General features: G+C 32.2%; 3 protein-coding genes across 3 annotated transcripts; 2 read left to right on the forward strand and 1 right to left on the reverse strand.

Moving 5' to 3' along the window:
* Positions 1-455: 455 nt before the first annotated feature.
* On the forward strand, positions 456-1835 carry LOC126662087 (uncharacterized). The gene has a single exon (XM_050355974.2). It carries the CDS (start codon positions 462-464, stop codon positions 1740-1742), a length of 1281 nt encoding a protein of 426 aa, XP_050211931.1. The 5' UTR covers positions 456-461; the 3' UTR covers positions 1743-1835.
* Positions 1836-4245: 2410 nt separating this feature from the next.
* Positions 4246-5636, reverse strand: LOC126659689 (ras-related protein Rab2BV-like). Its single transcript, XM_050353015.2, has 3 exons — positions 5524-5636; positions 5227-5437; positions 4246-4889 (listed from the first exon to the last, which is right to left on the reverse strand). Exons 2-3 carry the CDS (start codon positions 5389-5391, stop codon positions 4398-4400), a joined length of 657 nt encoding a protein of 218 aa, XP_050208972.1. The 5' UTR covers positions 5392-5437; positions 5524-5636; the 3' UTR covers positions 4246-4397.
* Positions 5637-5788: 152 nt separating this feature from the next.
* LOC126662088 (AAA-ATPase At3g28510-like) lies at positions 5789-7797 on the forward strand. Its single transcript, XM_050355975.2, has 2 exons — positions 5789-5797; positions 6602-7797. Exons 1-2 carry the CDS (start codon positions 5789-5791, stop codon positions 7730-7732), a joined length of 1140 nt encoding a protein of 379 aa, XP_050211932.1. The 3' UTR covers positions 7733-7797.
* The last annotated feature ends 7852 nt before the right edge of the window (positions 7798-15649 follow it).

The raw sequence follows: 15649 nt of genomic DNA on the forward strand, positions 1-15649 counted from the left end.
TAATAATTATAATTATAATAATTTGACGAGTCACGTGTAAATTATTTAAAGTGACATTAGTACTGTTAAAAACCGCAAAGTCAAAAATTCAAAAACATTTAAATAATTAAGTTAAATGATTAACTATTTCAAAATTTAGATTTTTAATTTAAAGAATTATAATATCATTAATCGGTTCGCAAATAACATGGGCTAATAATGCCCCCTCCAAATTTGAATCTAGCAATTATCGGTCTTTTTAGGTGAGGTACTGTTACCACTTGAACTAACTAGCTAGTGAAACTGTGAAACCCTAATTCTTTTTGCCAAAGTGAAACCCTAATTAATAATGACAAAACTGAAGAAACGGCCGACTCGTCATCATCAGTAAGCCATTCATAACCAATTTTAATCTTCAAAAACATAAGAAAACCCTAAAACACTTCTTCAAATTAGGGTTCCTTGCAGAACTTTCTTTCATAATGGAGAAGACGGTGCCGAGTTGGTCAGATATCAACCGCGATCTTTTATCTGAAATCGCTGATCGAATAAATTGTATGCGCGATTTTATCATCTTCGGCACGGTATGCAAGTCATGGCGATCAGTTGCTTCCCCGGATAAATTCAACAAATCCACCAAAATTCCGTGGCTTTTGCTTGATCAAGATAAATATGATCACACCCCCCGTAAATTTTTCGACCTTTCGAAAGATGTAATTTACAGTATCGACCTACCGAAACCTTATCTTCGTAAAGTTCAATCATCTATCGCTAGGAAATTTTATCTTCCTCGTATTATAAAGAAATTTTTTCTGTGTTCTTATATCAAGGAAAAACAATATTTTTTGAGTTCAAAAGGATGGTATATGATAGTTGAGAAGGAGATACAATTAAGTCTTTTGAATCCGTTTTCGCTTTCAAGAATTAATCTGCCACATCCTTTCCCTGTCGCGAAAGATTATAAGATGAAGGATTTTGCCATGAATCCTTATATCACGAAGTTCGTCTTATCCACCAGTCCGAGTTCCTCATCAGATTTTACAATCATGATTCTGTACCGTTTATATAGTTTTGACCCAATACGATTAGCGTTTTGGAAAAATGGAGATGGCGAATGGAGTGATGTAGACTTAAAATTTTATTCAAATTTCGTCGATCTGACATACCATAATGGCCGATACTATGCTGGTCACCTTTTTGATGCTAGATTCAATGGTCCTATTCTTATTGATTATCCAAATGGATATGTTGTTTATGAAATTGACGTTCGAAATTCTGCATCTGTTTCAACACGCACCAAGTCGTTTAGTAATCCCTATATGAATACTTTTTGCCGGTTTCCATTTTGGATAGTTGGATCATCTCGAGTGTTGCTGATGGTCTCTTGGAGAGTGGAATCTCTGAAATGGGAGAGAGGAAGAGGTCCTTGTTATCTCGATACTCTTTATTCTCATGTCCCGCATTGTCAGTTTATAGTTGACGAGGTTGATTTTGAGAAGGGAGAAGGTAAAGTAGTGAGTAGTTTTGGAGAAGAAGCTTTATTTTTGGGATTAAACTCTTCCTACTTGGTTGATGCATCGAAAGAATCAAGATTTAAGTCGAATCACATTTATTTTGCTGAAAACTTTCAGAAATTTTGGTCGTATCACGAAGGAGGAGGTGTTGGTGTTTACAACATGATTGATGGATCGTCTAAACCGCTTTTCAATGCGACAGATTCCAAATATATTTGCTCTAGTCAATGGATTGAACCAAGACTCTGACCCAGATCTTAGGGTCTGATTTTATTTAATGTGCAAATTTAATACTAATTCTATTGTTTGCTATATTTTATCTTTAATGTTTTTAGGGTTAAAGGCTTATGATTTTGCTGTTGAAGTTCTTCTTTACAAATTTAGTTTACAACTTGTGACGCTAATCATTATTATAACTTGGAAAAATGGAGTCTTGGATTGTTTGTTTGTTATTTATGCTTGAAAATCCTTCCGAGTCGAAACCCTTCAACTCATTATTGAATTCTATGGCACGAGTAGCATCACATCGATAATTAATTATAAAATTGAATTGTTTGAAATGCCCGACATGACATGAATGATCATATCAGCCTCTTCCTCGTCGTCTAAACCGAAGGTAATTAAATGCGTTGGAACCGGAAGAGCTAACTGTTGCCAAAATCTAGGAGGAGCCAAAAGTATGGAACAACTCTAGCTACGGGTGAGGAGTTGTTGCTCGGGAAAAAGGCTCGAGTGGTGAGAGGTTCTTTCGAGGTGGGGAATGCTTCATGTTTTATCATCTTTCTCAATAATTTGCCTTCATTTTCAGCTCAATAAAGCATATGATGATAGCCAATGTGGTCAGATCTTGACAAAATTAAAACATAACTTTTTGAACATTTATAAGTTAATCGTATACAGAGGATGTTTTAGATTTGAAAAGGTGAACGAACATTTAAAGTATGCAAATCCATGACTAAACTAATGATGAAGAGCTTCACATCAAGAGCTGAAGTAATCTATACATATTTATTTTATATAAACTGGATTATGAATTTTATACTTACAAATGAGCATGGGATTACAGGCCAATTTTCCCTTAGGCATACAGAACTAAACTAGTGATGGAACATTTAAAAAGGAAAAATAACAAAAACAATAAATTTAAATTACACCTCCAAAATAAAAAAAAAGTTAATAAATGTAATTGTCTCAAACTCGAGATCGAACTACTTGAGTTTAATCTCTAGCTAAATCTACATATTAATTAAAGAGGTGTGTGAGACTCGCAAGTCTAAACGAGTCTCTTACGCACATAAAATAATATATTTTTATTGTTATATTAACTTTTTTTTTATAATATTATATTAACTTCTAATATATCTAAATTTAGGTATAAATCATGCTTAATTAGTTGAATTTTATAATATAACAAAATAATTAAATACATTATAAATAACAAGTTTGCAACAATATTTTTCTGTCTATTAAATTCGAGTCGAGCTTGAACTTGAATGTGGCTATAGTTCGACTGAGAATGCAAGTTCTATCAAAATATGACTCCAGCTTGTATGACACATTCGAGCCTGAGCTTATATGACACACTCGAGCCTGAGGTCATTAAAGCTCAGCTCGACTCATTTTACACTTACAACACTAGCTTAAACTTAGGTTCTCTAATAAATTAGGCTTAATTCCTTAAAAAAACCCCATCTTGCATTTTTTTTTCGTTTATACTCTGACCTTGTAAAAACACCATTTGTACCCAATTTTGAGTTTTTATGTTTCATCTCTACCCAAAAGCATTAAATTGCACTCTTTTCATTTGACAAAAAATTTAAAACAATCCTTCATTTTTAACTTATATACTAATTAGATATTAATATTATTAATAATACAAAAATACCATCTTTTTCAAAAAAATTAAAAAATAATAATAATTTTTTTAATTTTTTTAAAAAATATTTCGAATTTTTTTTATTTTTTTTAATTTTTTTTAAAATATTTCCGACAAAAAAATTAAAAATAATAATAATTTTTTATTATTTTTTATTATTTTATCAAATTAAAAAAATTAATTAATTATTTGGATGTATTTGATTATTTTTTAAGTTTAAGGATTTATTTGTATATTTTAAAATAGAAAAAAATATGTTTTAAACTCTTTTCCAAATGAAAAAAGTACAATTTAATGCTTTTGGGTAGAGATGAAACATAAAAACCCAAAATTGGGTACAAATGTTGTTTTTAAAAGGTCAGGGTATAAACGAAGAAAAAGTGCAAGGTGGGGTTTTTTTAAAGAATTAAGCCAATAAATTAAATTTATCAGATTATTAGTTGTTTGAAACAATTTATGAGGTTTTCAAAAAAGGATTAACATGAGCGGTCATATTCATTAAATCTACACCATTCATTACAAAATGAATGGTGTACATCAAAAAAATTTAAATATGGTTAAACTAATCTCCACCGTTCATTTTATAATGAATGGTGTAGATTAGTGAACATGACCCATCATATTCATTTAAACATGAGAAAATCCCAATTCTTCCAAAAAAAAAGGTCTCCCATAATTTGTAAAATTGAAATTTGATTACTAAAATGTAAGAATATAAAAATATAATCTATTTTGTGAAAACAATTATTGACTTTTAAATATTTCACATTTCAGTAACCAAACTTAAATTTTACTAACAACTATACATACACATTTTTTCGCCAGTCATTAGTACTTTTCGGCCCTTAAATTGATCTAGTAACTTCCCGTTATAGGTACGTAAAATCAAAGTTCGATAACTAATATATAAGAATTCGAACATCAATAACATTTTTGTAAAAATATATGATAGTTTGGTAACCGCAAAACATTCTTTACTTGGAATGCAAGTTACCCTCCTTTTTCACTAATCAGCAAGATCGATCTCGCTAATTAGCAGTACAACAAGTTTGTTTTTTGTTATTACCGGAAAATTTCGCGACATTAATCGTAGTTCCCTGAGGAATATTTCCCGTCGAACTCGCAGCTTCTTGAGCAGCTAAAGCTTTTCTGCTGATAATCTGATAAATATCCAACAAAATCGACTGAAACGCCTTCTCAACATTAAGCGCTTCTAATGCCGATGTTTCAAGAAACGATAGACCTTCTCTTTCGGCTAAGTTTTGAGCATCGGCCGCGGAAACTGCTCGGAGATGATTGAGATCGGTTTTATTTCCGGCCATCATGATTACAATGTTGGAATCTGCATGGTCTCGTAGTTCACGAAGCCATCGTTGGACATTTTCGAAGGTTTGTCTCTTGGTTATGTCGTAAACTAAAAGTGCACCGACTGCCCCTCGGTAATAAGCGCTTGTTATGGCTCGGTACCTTTCTTGACCGGCTGTGTCCCATATTTGTGCTTTTATTACTTTCCCTTCTACCTGGTGAAAGATAAAAGTTTCATCAAAATAATATCCGTCGAGCTATATTGCACAAAAATTTATCGAGTTCTACATTTTGATGTTCTATTTCGGGGAAAAAAAGGATACGGTTGAAACCCCATTTTTTTTTCATTTCTAATTTATTCTTGTAAAAAAGACAATTCTCCTCGTATTTTATTTCAAATTATACATTGGCAGAACCAAAAATTCATTGTTTAAAACAAATCATGCAAGAGTTCGATTCCATTTAATTATAGAAAAATCATGTCAACTAAATTTCATATAATCAAAATTAAAATGCAAGAAAAATAATAATACAGGTACGCAAAAACCGAACCTGAATAGTTCTTGTTGCGAATTCGACACCAATGGTAGATTTGGATTCTAAACAAAATTCATTTCTTGTAAACCTAGAAAGAATATTGGATTTACCAACACCTGAATCTCCAATTAATACAATCTTGAACAGATAATCATATTCATGATCCACCTTGTATGCCATTTTTATAGATTTATATGGATTTTTCCCTGTTTCAACCTTCCAAAACCTATAGAAATAAAACAAATGAAATTTCTCAAAACATAATATGCATAAAATTAATCTTTAATGTGGAAGAAATAAAAAAATATTTACCATAAACATGAACAATTTGGGAATAAATTTCAAATTTCGTGAAAATGTTTAGGAGAAGGTCGAGAGGGTTAAGAAAATAAAGAAGAGAACTTTTTTCTGAATAGAAAAGCAAAAATAAAAGGAAAACAGAAAATCGGACTAAAAGGCATTTAAAACGGCTTTTCATTTGGTTTAAGGAGCGAAATTTATGGAAATTTAAAATATTTATTATCCAACATTATTCATTTACAGCGGATATATTTGTGTTATTCCTTTGGTAATTGACATGTGTCATGTAATTTATTTTCAACCAGTAATATGTACACATATATCCACTAGTTTCTTTTGAAATTCAATTATTGCATACTATAACTATTGGTCAAAAAGAAATTATTACCTATGATATGATATGCCTCACTTAACAAATTCTCTTTTCATTATAGTCGTATAAATAGTTTTTACTTAATAAATATAACAATTTTTTTGAAACGACATTTTAAGAAAAAGAAACAAAGTTTGACATATTCTAATTACTTAGATTATTTCTAAATCATTCTCATTATATAGGAACACTTCTTGCAAAATTCGGAATATAACTCATACATGAATTATTAATTTTAGTAAAAAGGAGCTCCTTCAAAAATATATATCTAGAGTCTAAGTACATCCGCCTTGTGCCGAGTTTAAACAATTTTTTTAAGCCGGCTTGTTTCAGTTTCAGTGCTCGTAATTAGTTTAAGTTTATATATAAATTTGAATTTTTATTATTACTTAATTTTACATGTAAATGAAAAGATATCAATTTCGAATTTGTATACATATAAATATAATCCGCACTGATTTTTAATAATAAACATGAGACGTTAACCGAGTTTAGACCATCTTGAATTTATATATAAAATAGTCAAATCTGGTTACATTTCAGCTCGAACTTACCAATATTTAGCTTTATAAACATGTCTACTCCTACTCGAGTCCACAGATACTAATCAACACACTAAATTATGGTAGAATGATATTTTTTTATTAGGAAATTCCTTACTTATATCGGATCTTTAGAATGAAACTTATACTCACATGAATTCGTTCCACAATAAAGATAATCCAAAACTTAAACGGATCCAAATTCAATTCCGTTATTTCTAAACGGCATTATCTTCTCAAATTTCATCCGAAGCATAGACTTCAAGTTCTTGATCAGTACTTAAACCACGTGATCACCGTCGGAAAGGCAGCCACGGTCAAGAATCGGAAACGTAAGCTTTACACTAATAATCCGAGTGATAATTGGTGGAATTACAGGCATAATCTATGGAGTCACGTAATATTCGAACATCCGGCGACTTTTGAGACTATCGCGATGGATCCAACGAAGAAGTCGACGATCATGAACGATCTCATAGCATTTTCGAAAGAAAAAGATTTTTTTTCGAAAGTTGGGCGGCCGTGGAAGCGTGGTTATCTTCTGTATGGACCGCCGGGAACCGGAAAATCGAGTTTGATCGCTGCCATTGCTAATTTCTTGGACTATAATATTTACGATATTGAGTTAACGGCGGTTAAAGATAACACTGAGTTGAGGAAGCTTTTGATTGATATAAATAGTAAGTCTGTCATTGTTATTGAAGATATTGACTGTTCGCTTAATCTGACGGGACAAAGAAGTAGCGGAGTAAAAGATAAGAATAATAGTGATCCGTTGAAGGATTTGATTGGCAGTAGCGGCGGCGGCGGCGGCGGCGATGACGAGAAGAAGAAAGATAGTAAGGTGACTCTGTCAGGTTTATTAAATTTCATTGACGGACTTTGGTCTGCGAGTGGAAGCGAAAGGATTGTGATATTTACGACGAATCATAAAGAGAAACTTGATCCGGCGCTGATCCGACAGGGGAGAATGGATTATCATATAGAGATGTCGTATTGTAAACTCGAGGGGTTCAAGATTCTGGCGGAGAAGTATTTGAATATTGATTCGCATGTGTTGTTTGGGAAGATTGGTGAGTTGCTTGACCGAGTTGATGTAACTCCGGCGGAGGTGGCGGAGCTTTTGATGCCGGTTATTGTACCGGGAAGTGACGTGGATTGTATTTTGAAGAGTTTGATAGAAGCTGTTGAGAAGAAGGGAGATGAAGTTGCCAAGGTGAAGAAAGCTGAAGAAGAAGCTGAGAGAAATAAAAGAAAAGCTTTAAAATATGTTTTGAAAAAATGGAAAAAACTTGGAAGAGTTTAGAATTTTTTAGTTTATGAGTGTTTTTGTTTTGTTTTATTAGAATTGGAGATTAATATTGTAGTTTAATTTTGTTTGTTTTGTTTTTAATTTGATATTTAAACGTCAAGAGTTTAAGAAGTATTTTTGTTTTTAATTTTTGCAAAGATATTATTATTATATAAATTTATGGACTTAAATATGAAGTTGCTGTATAATTAATTATATGAGTCCGTTGAAGGATTTGATTAAAAAAATGAAAAGAGTATCGATTTATCTTATAAATTCCGCACATGAATCTAACTATACGTTTTTGCGGATCGTTATTGGGTGTGTTTGAGCTAGGTCCGACGACACTCTCGATTTTTTTTTTCTAGTGATAAAAAATTTATATCTTAACATAACCAAATAATTTAGTAATAAAAATATAAAATTTCGAAGTTCAGTCACCATTTAATATAAAAAAGTAGAGTGACCTCATAATCAATTACCCCAAAAATTATGAAGTTGATTTGTATGCTCTATTGTAATTGACATTGATTTTCTATCTATATACATATTTTGGAGAAAAAAGATAACAAGTTAAGTTTCTGTCGACCAATTTAATAATAAAATTAATTTTTGTGTTAATTTACCGCGATTAAAAATGCTTGTTGAAGGAGAGAATTTTAATATATAATTGTATGTTCTTTTGATGGATAATCATTCTTGCAAAGAAAAACTAAGAAATACTTAAAAATAATTGTAAGTGAGTCAAGTGAACTCGCCAGTCACTCGAAATTAATTCTAAAAATACTTTAAAAATGATTCAACATTTTTTTTTTGCTGAATTCAGATGTAAGCTACTCGATCGAGTCCACAACTGTATTTAGTAATTATTGGGGTAATTGATTATGGGGGTCACCCTATTTTCTCAATCTAGCAAAAAGTGCTCATCAAACTTTAATTTTTGTATCACAGGGAGGTCATCAGCCCATTTCCGTCCTGTTTTTTCCTACGTGGGTGTCGGACCTGTCTCTCCCCTCCACATCGTTGCCACATTACCTAATAGATTTTGATAAAACACGAAATTGATCTGAATTTTCATTAACCAAAAACTGTGTTTCTGTTTACAATTTATATTAAGAATTAATGACACATGTCCTATTCTTATTTGTTATTGCTAAAAGAGCAATAACGGCTATATTCATTAACATTCTGTTAATGAATAAGCTGAGCTGTACTAGCTGAGCTGGAATACTAACCACTTGAATATAAACTAACAGCTAACAAATTCTAACTAATTACAAAGCTGAATCATTGCTTCCTCTGCTCCTCTTCATCTGATCTTTTCTTCATAAAACTGATTTGGTTTAATACCCCCCCTCAAGCTGGAGAATATATGTCTTGGATTCCCAGCTTGGAAAGAAAACTGATGAATGTAGAGATTGGTAAGGGTTTCATAAAAAAATCAGCTATTTGTTGAGAAGAGGAAACTGGGAATAAATGGAATAAACCATTTTGTAGTTTCTGTCTGACAAGATGGCAATCCACTTCTATGTGCTTGGTGCGTTCATGGAAGACAGGATTTCTAGCTATATGACAAGCTGACTGATTGTCACAATAAACCAAAGCTGGTATAGCTTCTGTTATTTGTAAATCCTTAAGTAGATAACTTAACCACTGAATCTCACAAGAGACATTTGCTAAAGCCCTGTACTCTGCTTCAGAACTAGACTTGGAAACAGTCACTTGCTTCTTTGTTTTCCATGAAACTAAAGATTCACCAATGAACACACAAAAACCAGTGATAGATCTTCTTGTGTCAGGACAGGTTGCCCAATCTGAGTCTGAGAATGCCTTTAACTTCAGATTATTCTGTGAAGGAAAGAACAACCCTTGCCCTGGTGATTTTTTCAAATACCTCAAGATTCTTCCTATAGCAGCATAGTGAACTTGAGATGGACAGTCTAGAAACTGTGATAACTGCTGAACTGGGAATGAAATATCAGGCCTTGTGCTACATAAAAAGATTAATTTGCCCACTAGTCTTCTATAACCTGTAATGTCTGTGTATGGATTTGTTGAGTCTTTTACTAATCTTGTTTCTGCAGTCATTGGAGTTGAAACAGGTTTTGCTTCAGAGAATGCAGTTTCTTTGAGTAGATCCATTGTATATTTCCTTTGGCACAAGTTGATTCCCTTCTTTGATCTTGCAACTTCCAGGCCTAGAAAGAATTTAAGATTACCAAGATCTTTTATCTTGAATTCCTTATCCAAATATGTCTTAACTGCTTCAATCTCATTGATGTCATTTCCTGTTAATATCACATCATCTACATAGACTAACAAAGCTGTAAAGAAAGCATTATTCTGCTTTGTAAACAAAGATGAATCTGAACTTGACTGACTAAAACCTTGAGACAATAAAGCATCAGTTAATTTCACATTCCATTGCCTACTTGCTTGTTTTAAACCATATAAAGACTTAGTCAATTTGCAAACCATATTAGAATCAGAACAAGTTAAACCAAGTGGAAGTTTCATATAAACTTCTTCATGCAAATCACCATGTAAAAATGCATTATTTATGTCTAATTGTTTTAAAATCCAATTTTTAGCAGAAGCAATTGTTAATAAAACTCTAATAGTTGTCATCTTTGCTACAGGTGAAAAAATATCCATATAATCTATGCCATTTTGTTGTGTATAACCTTTAGCAACTAACCTAGCTTTATGTCTTTCTACTGTACCATTACTGTGATATTTTGTCTTAAAAACCCATTTACAACCAATTGGTAACTTACCTTCTGGTAAAGAAGTCAATACCCAAGTTTTATTCAAAGCCAGTGCATCTAACTCCTTTTGCATAGCTTCCTTCCAACAAGGAAACTGAATAGCATTATTATATGATTTTGGTTCTATGTTCTGATCTAAATTTACAGAAAAAACTTTATGCAAACTATTCAAATTATCATAAGTAGAAACTTTAGAAATTAAATGAGGACTGGTTTTATCTAATACTGAAATTTGACAAATGTAATCCTTCAAATGAACAGGTTCAGTTGTTATTCTACTTGATCTCCTTAAAGGAACAACAGGCATATTAACAACAGGCATATTAGTCTGATCTTGTTCTAAGTGTAAATCTGATCCTAGGTCCTGAATATTGTGTTCTAAATCTATATGTGCAGTCTGTAAATTAATATTAAAATCCTCACTTGGAACTTCAATAGCTACTGGTAAAACTACCTGAGTGGAATGATTATGTAAAACAGAAGAATCATAATATGGAAATAAAAGTTCATAAAATCTTACATTCCTAGAAATAAACACTTTTTGAGTTTGTAAATCAAATAACCTAAAACCTTTAGTATTTGCAGGAAATCCTAGAAATATACACTGAATGGCTCTTGGTGAAAACTTATGTCTTTCATGATTCAATGTTGAAGCATAAGCCAAACAACCAAAAACTCTAAGGTCACTAAAAATAGGTATTTTGTTCATAAGTATTTCAAAAGGAGTCTTATTATCAATAACTGGAGATAGAACCCTATTAATCAAATACACAGCATGTGAAACACAATCTGACCAGAAACAAACAGGTAAAGAAGCTTGAAACTTCAATGCTCTAGGTACATTTAGAATATGCTGATGTTTTCTTTCAACCACAGCATTTTGTTCAGGTGTATATACACATGTAGTTTGATGCACAATACCTTTAGCAGAATAAAATTCTGGTATATGAAATTCTAGACCATTATCTGACCTAACACATTTAACTTTGGCTGCAAACTGAGTCTCAACATAAGCAATGAAATTCTGAACAATAGACCTTGCTTCTGATTTCAATTTTAATAAAAAAAAGCCAAGTATATCTACTCTTATCATCTATAATAGTTAGAAAGTACTTATGTCCATACATAGACACAAACCTAGATGGTCCCCAAATATCAAAATGCATTAAATCAAAACATTCATTCACAACAGAAGTACTTAATGGAAAAGGTATCTTTTTCTGTTTAGCCATATGACATATCTCACAATGATCATTTACAGGCAATTTAATAGCTGCATCAATAGACTGTAAACTTTTTAACCTGGAATTTGCCAAATGACCTAACCTATAATGCTAAATAAAATCATTGCCAACAGACTTTGAACAATTCCTAACAATAGGTTTATCAACACAAGAGTTTACAAACTTATTATCAAGATTATTGCAACACACAGCAACATTGTGTTGATTAGCAGTTAAGCAGGCAGATGTATCAAGTTGATAGAGTCCTTGCACCTTTTTAGCTAATCCAATCGTCTTCCAATTGATGTGATCCTGGATTATGCAAATATCTCTATGAAGAATTAAGCAATATTGATAACAAGATGTCAACTTACTAGTTGATATAAGATTGAAAAAAAAATTAGGAACAAATAAAACATCATATAAGATAAACCTTTTACTAAAAACAACTGTACCTATATGTGTTACTTTTATCTTTTGTGAATTTGGCAAAGTAACAAATATATTAGAAACAGGTTTATATGTACTGAAATTATTCAAAGAACAAGTAATATGGTCAGTTGCCCCTGAATCAACTATCCAATTACTTTTAACTGAACTTTCAACAATAGAACAAGCAGAAAAATGCAAACCTGAGTCTTCTGTTATGCTTTGCTGAGAAAAATTAGTAGATACTATATTCACTTTTGGTGAAGAAGTAGATGCATTTTGTTGTAGAAGACTCATCAAATGCTTGTATTGATCTTGAGTGATAACTTGTTCATTATCCTTTATTCCTTTTCTGTCCTGTTCAGCTATCTCAGTAGAAGCATTATACACTTGCATACTATTATCATAAGAAGCATTATACTGCTGATCATTATAACCTTGAAATCCAAAGTTCTGCTCATTCTGGTTACCAAACATAACCTGATTTCCACCTTGATCATTTTGACCTGTGAAATTATTTTGACTTCCAAAATCTTGAGAAACAAATTGTTCTTCTTGATTGTAATCAGTCACATACTCTCCAACTTGATTCACATACGATTGTGGTCTAACTCTAGGCCTAAAACCTGGTGGATAACCATGCTTCTTGAAGCAAATATCTATAGTATGACCATTAGCACCACAAAAACTACACATAGGCTTATCATTCACTGATGAATAAAACCTTTTCTATCCTCCTTGTGGACGAAAACTAGAATTCATAGGAGGTCTAGGCCTTTGAAAACCAGTATTATAGTTATTATAACCAACCATCCTCCTCTGAAAACCAGTGTTCTGAAAACCAGTATTAGCCTGAGCAGCAAAAACAGTAGGCTCTATATTCTGTGCATTACTAACTGTTAATCCTAACTGTCTTTCTTGTTGTAAAATCTTAGAAAAAACCTTGTTAATATTTGGCAATGGTTCCATCATCAAGATTTGAGTCCTAGTAACTGAATAACTATCATTTAAACCCTTTAAAAACCTAATGACATGATCATTATCTTGATGATATTTCACTGTTCTCAAAGCATCACAAGTACATTGAGGAACACAAGAACATACAGGTATTACTCTCAAATTCATAAACTCATCCCATAATATTTTCAACTGAGTGAAATAATCTGTGACAGACAAATTATTCTGTTTAAATGCATACATTTCTTCTTGTAAATCTGAGATTCTACATACATCACCTTGAGAAAATCTGTCATGTAGATCCTTCCATACATCAACTGCATTGTCCATCCATAGTATGCTTTGTGCAATTGATGAAGACAATGACCTAAGAATCCATGACAACACCATTGTATTACACCTTTCCCAGATTGGATAGATTTGATCTAACTTTGAAGGCACTGGAATAGATCCATCAACAAACTTCAGTTTATTTTTCGAGAGAAGACACATTCTCATGGATCTGAACCATGAATGATAATTCTGTCCATTCATTGATGGAGAAACTAAAACTAAAGAGGGATTTTCGTTTGGATGTAAGTAAAAATGACTAGAAGTGTCTGTTTCAACATTAACAAACGCCATTATCGTAAGTGATTGAAAGAAAAATCAAGAAATTAGGTTTTTCAGAAAGAAAATCAAGAAGAAAGAACTTTAGAAAGATTATGAACTGAAAGAAAAGAATTGAACAATGAATCAGAAATTATAACTAAGAAACTTTACTTGTATTTAGAAATTTTTAGAATGCAGATTAGAAATATATTGCGGAAGCTTTTGATTTGAAGATTTGAAGATTAGAAGATGAAGAAACGAGCTGTTTCTTTATGATTAATTTTGTAGCTCCGATACCATAATAGATTTTGATAAAACACGAAATTGATCTGAATTTTCATTAACCAAAAACTGTGTTTCTGTTTACAATTTATATTAAGAATTAATGACACATGTCCTATTCTTATTTGTTATTGCTAAAAGAGCAATATTCTGTTAATGAATAAGCTGAGCTGTACTAGCTGAGCTGGAATACTAACCACCTGAATATAAACTAACAGCTAACAAATTCTAACTAATTACAAAGCTGAATCATTGCTTCCTCTGCTCCTCTTCATCTGATCTTTTCTTCATAAAACTGATTTGGTTTAATATTACCCGCCCCGTCACCCTTCAAACTCAAAATCAAAATGTTGCGTTTTAATTCAACCTAATTTCAGCCACAACCACTTCCTCTGCCGTCACCGCCACACACTGATAAACTAGCCCTAACTTTCAAAATGGCCACACTTTCCCCCTTCCATCTCCACCACCAATCACCACCTTGCTAAAACCGTCATCCAATGCCGCCGCATAAAAGAAAAAATCTGCAAAATAAATATTTTCTATTACAATAGATTTTGAGATTTGAAATTAGGGTTCATGTGATAGTTGATTTTGATTTGCTTTGCAAGCCAGATCCATTTTAAGAGTCTTTTGGTATGATAATGGCGGCTAATTATCAAGGTGTTGGGGTTTATGTTGTTTATGGGTTATTTATTTTGTTATAATGAGTAGTGAATGTTTCTTTTGAAGAAAGCTCACATTTTTTATCAATTAAAAGTTTGAAGAAGTTAAATGATGTCAATTTTTTATACCTCTGGTATATTCATGGTGGTGATGGTTTTCTTTGAAGATGGTGATGACGTGTAATGGTAGAGATGAAATGAAAAAAGGTATAAAAAGATCCTTTAATTTTTTAAGAATTCATTAATCAAAACACATCGTTTTGATTTAGGGGGTAAATGGATGACCGGGCGGATGATGTGGCCAAAAATTTGAAGCGACGTGGATGAGAGAGACAAGTCCGGCGTCCACGTAGGAAAAAATAGGCCGGAAAGGGTCCGGTGACCTCCCTCTGATACAAAATTGAAAGTTTGACAGTGACCTTTTTGTTAGATTGGATAAGTAGAGTGACCCACAAAATCAATTACCCGCAATTCTTGACTGGATCAGTGACCGTTTTTTTGTGCTATGTGCTTTGAGCCAAAAGAAAATGGGACCGCGCACACACCTGTTTGATGAAATTCTTCAATGAGCTCTTGCTCCTCTTGTTTTTCTATAATAATTGGCGAGGGGAGCGCTCGCAGGAGGAAAAGAACCCACGACTTTAACAAAATGTTACGAGTCCTTGTTTTCGCTTACAACAGATAGAGCAGGATCGTGTTTCGGCTAATCTTCTTAAACTTGGTCAATAGAATATATATATATAATATATATATATATATATATATATACCCTATGTGACACCCCACAGAGTCTTTGCTGAAGTATAAGACAAATACTTGGTCATTAGAAAATTGTATCAATACATAATAAGTTAATTAAGAATCAATACAAATATTTGTTTTTATTAATTACTTTTTGGAAGGATTTTGATTGCTTGGCGAGCATAACAATACATGTCTGAAAATCCAAAGCTTAATTTACTATTTTGTTTCTTTAAAATGTATTTCCATAAACATGTAATAATCTTACAAGAGTTG

Source organism: Mercurialis annua, linkage group LG8 (genome assembly GCF_937616625.2).
Source record: "Mercurialis annua linkage group LG8, ddMerAnnu1.2, whole genome shotgun sequence".
NCBI lineage: Eukaryota > Viridiplantae > Streptophyta > Magnoliopsida > Malpighiales > Euphorbiaceae > Mercurialis > Mercurialis annua.

Excerpts from the sequence above, each read along its gene's own strand:
- LOC126662087 (XM_050355974.2), top strand. The coding sequence starts at position 462 with ATGGAGAAGACGGTGCCGAGTTGGTCAGATATCAACCGCGATCTTTTA.
- LOC126659689 (XM_050353015.2), bottom strand. The coding sequence starts at position 5,391 with ATGGCATACAAGGTGGATCATGAATATGATTATCTGTTCAAGATTGTA. Across the intron at positions 4,890-5,226 it reads TCGCAACAAGAACTATTCAG|GTAGAAGGGAAAGTAATAAA; the intron begins GTTCGGTTTTTG and ends ATCTTTCACCAG.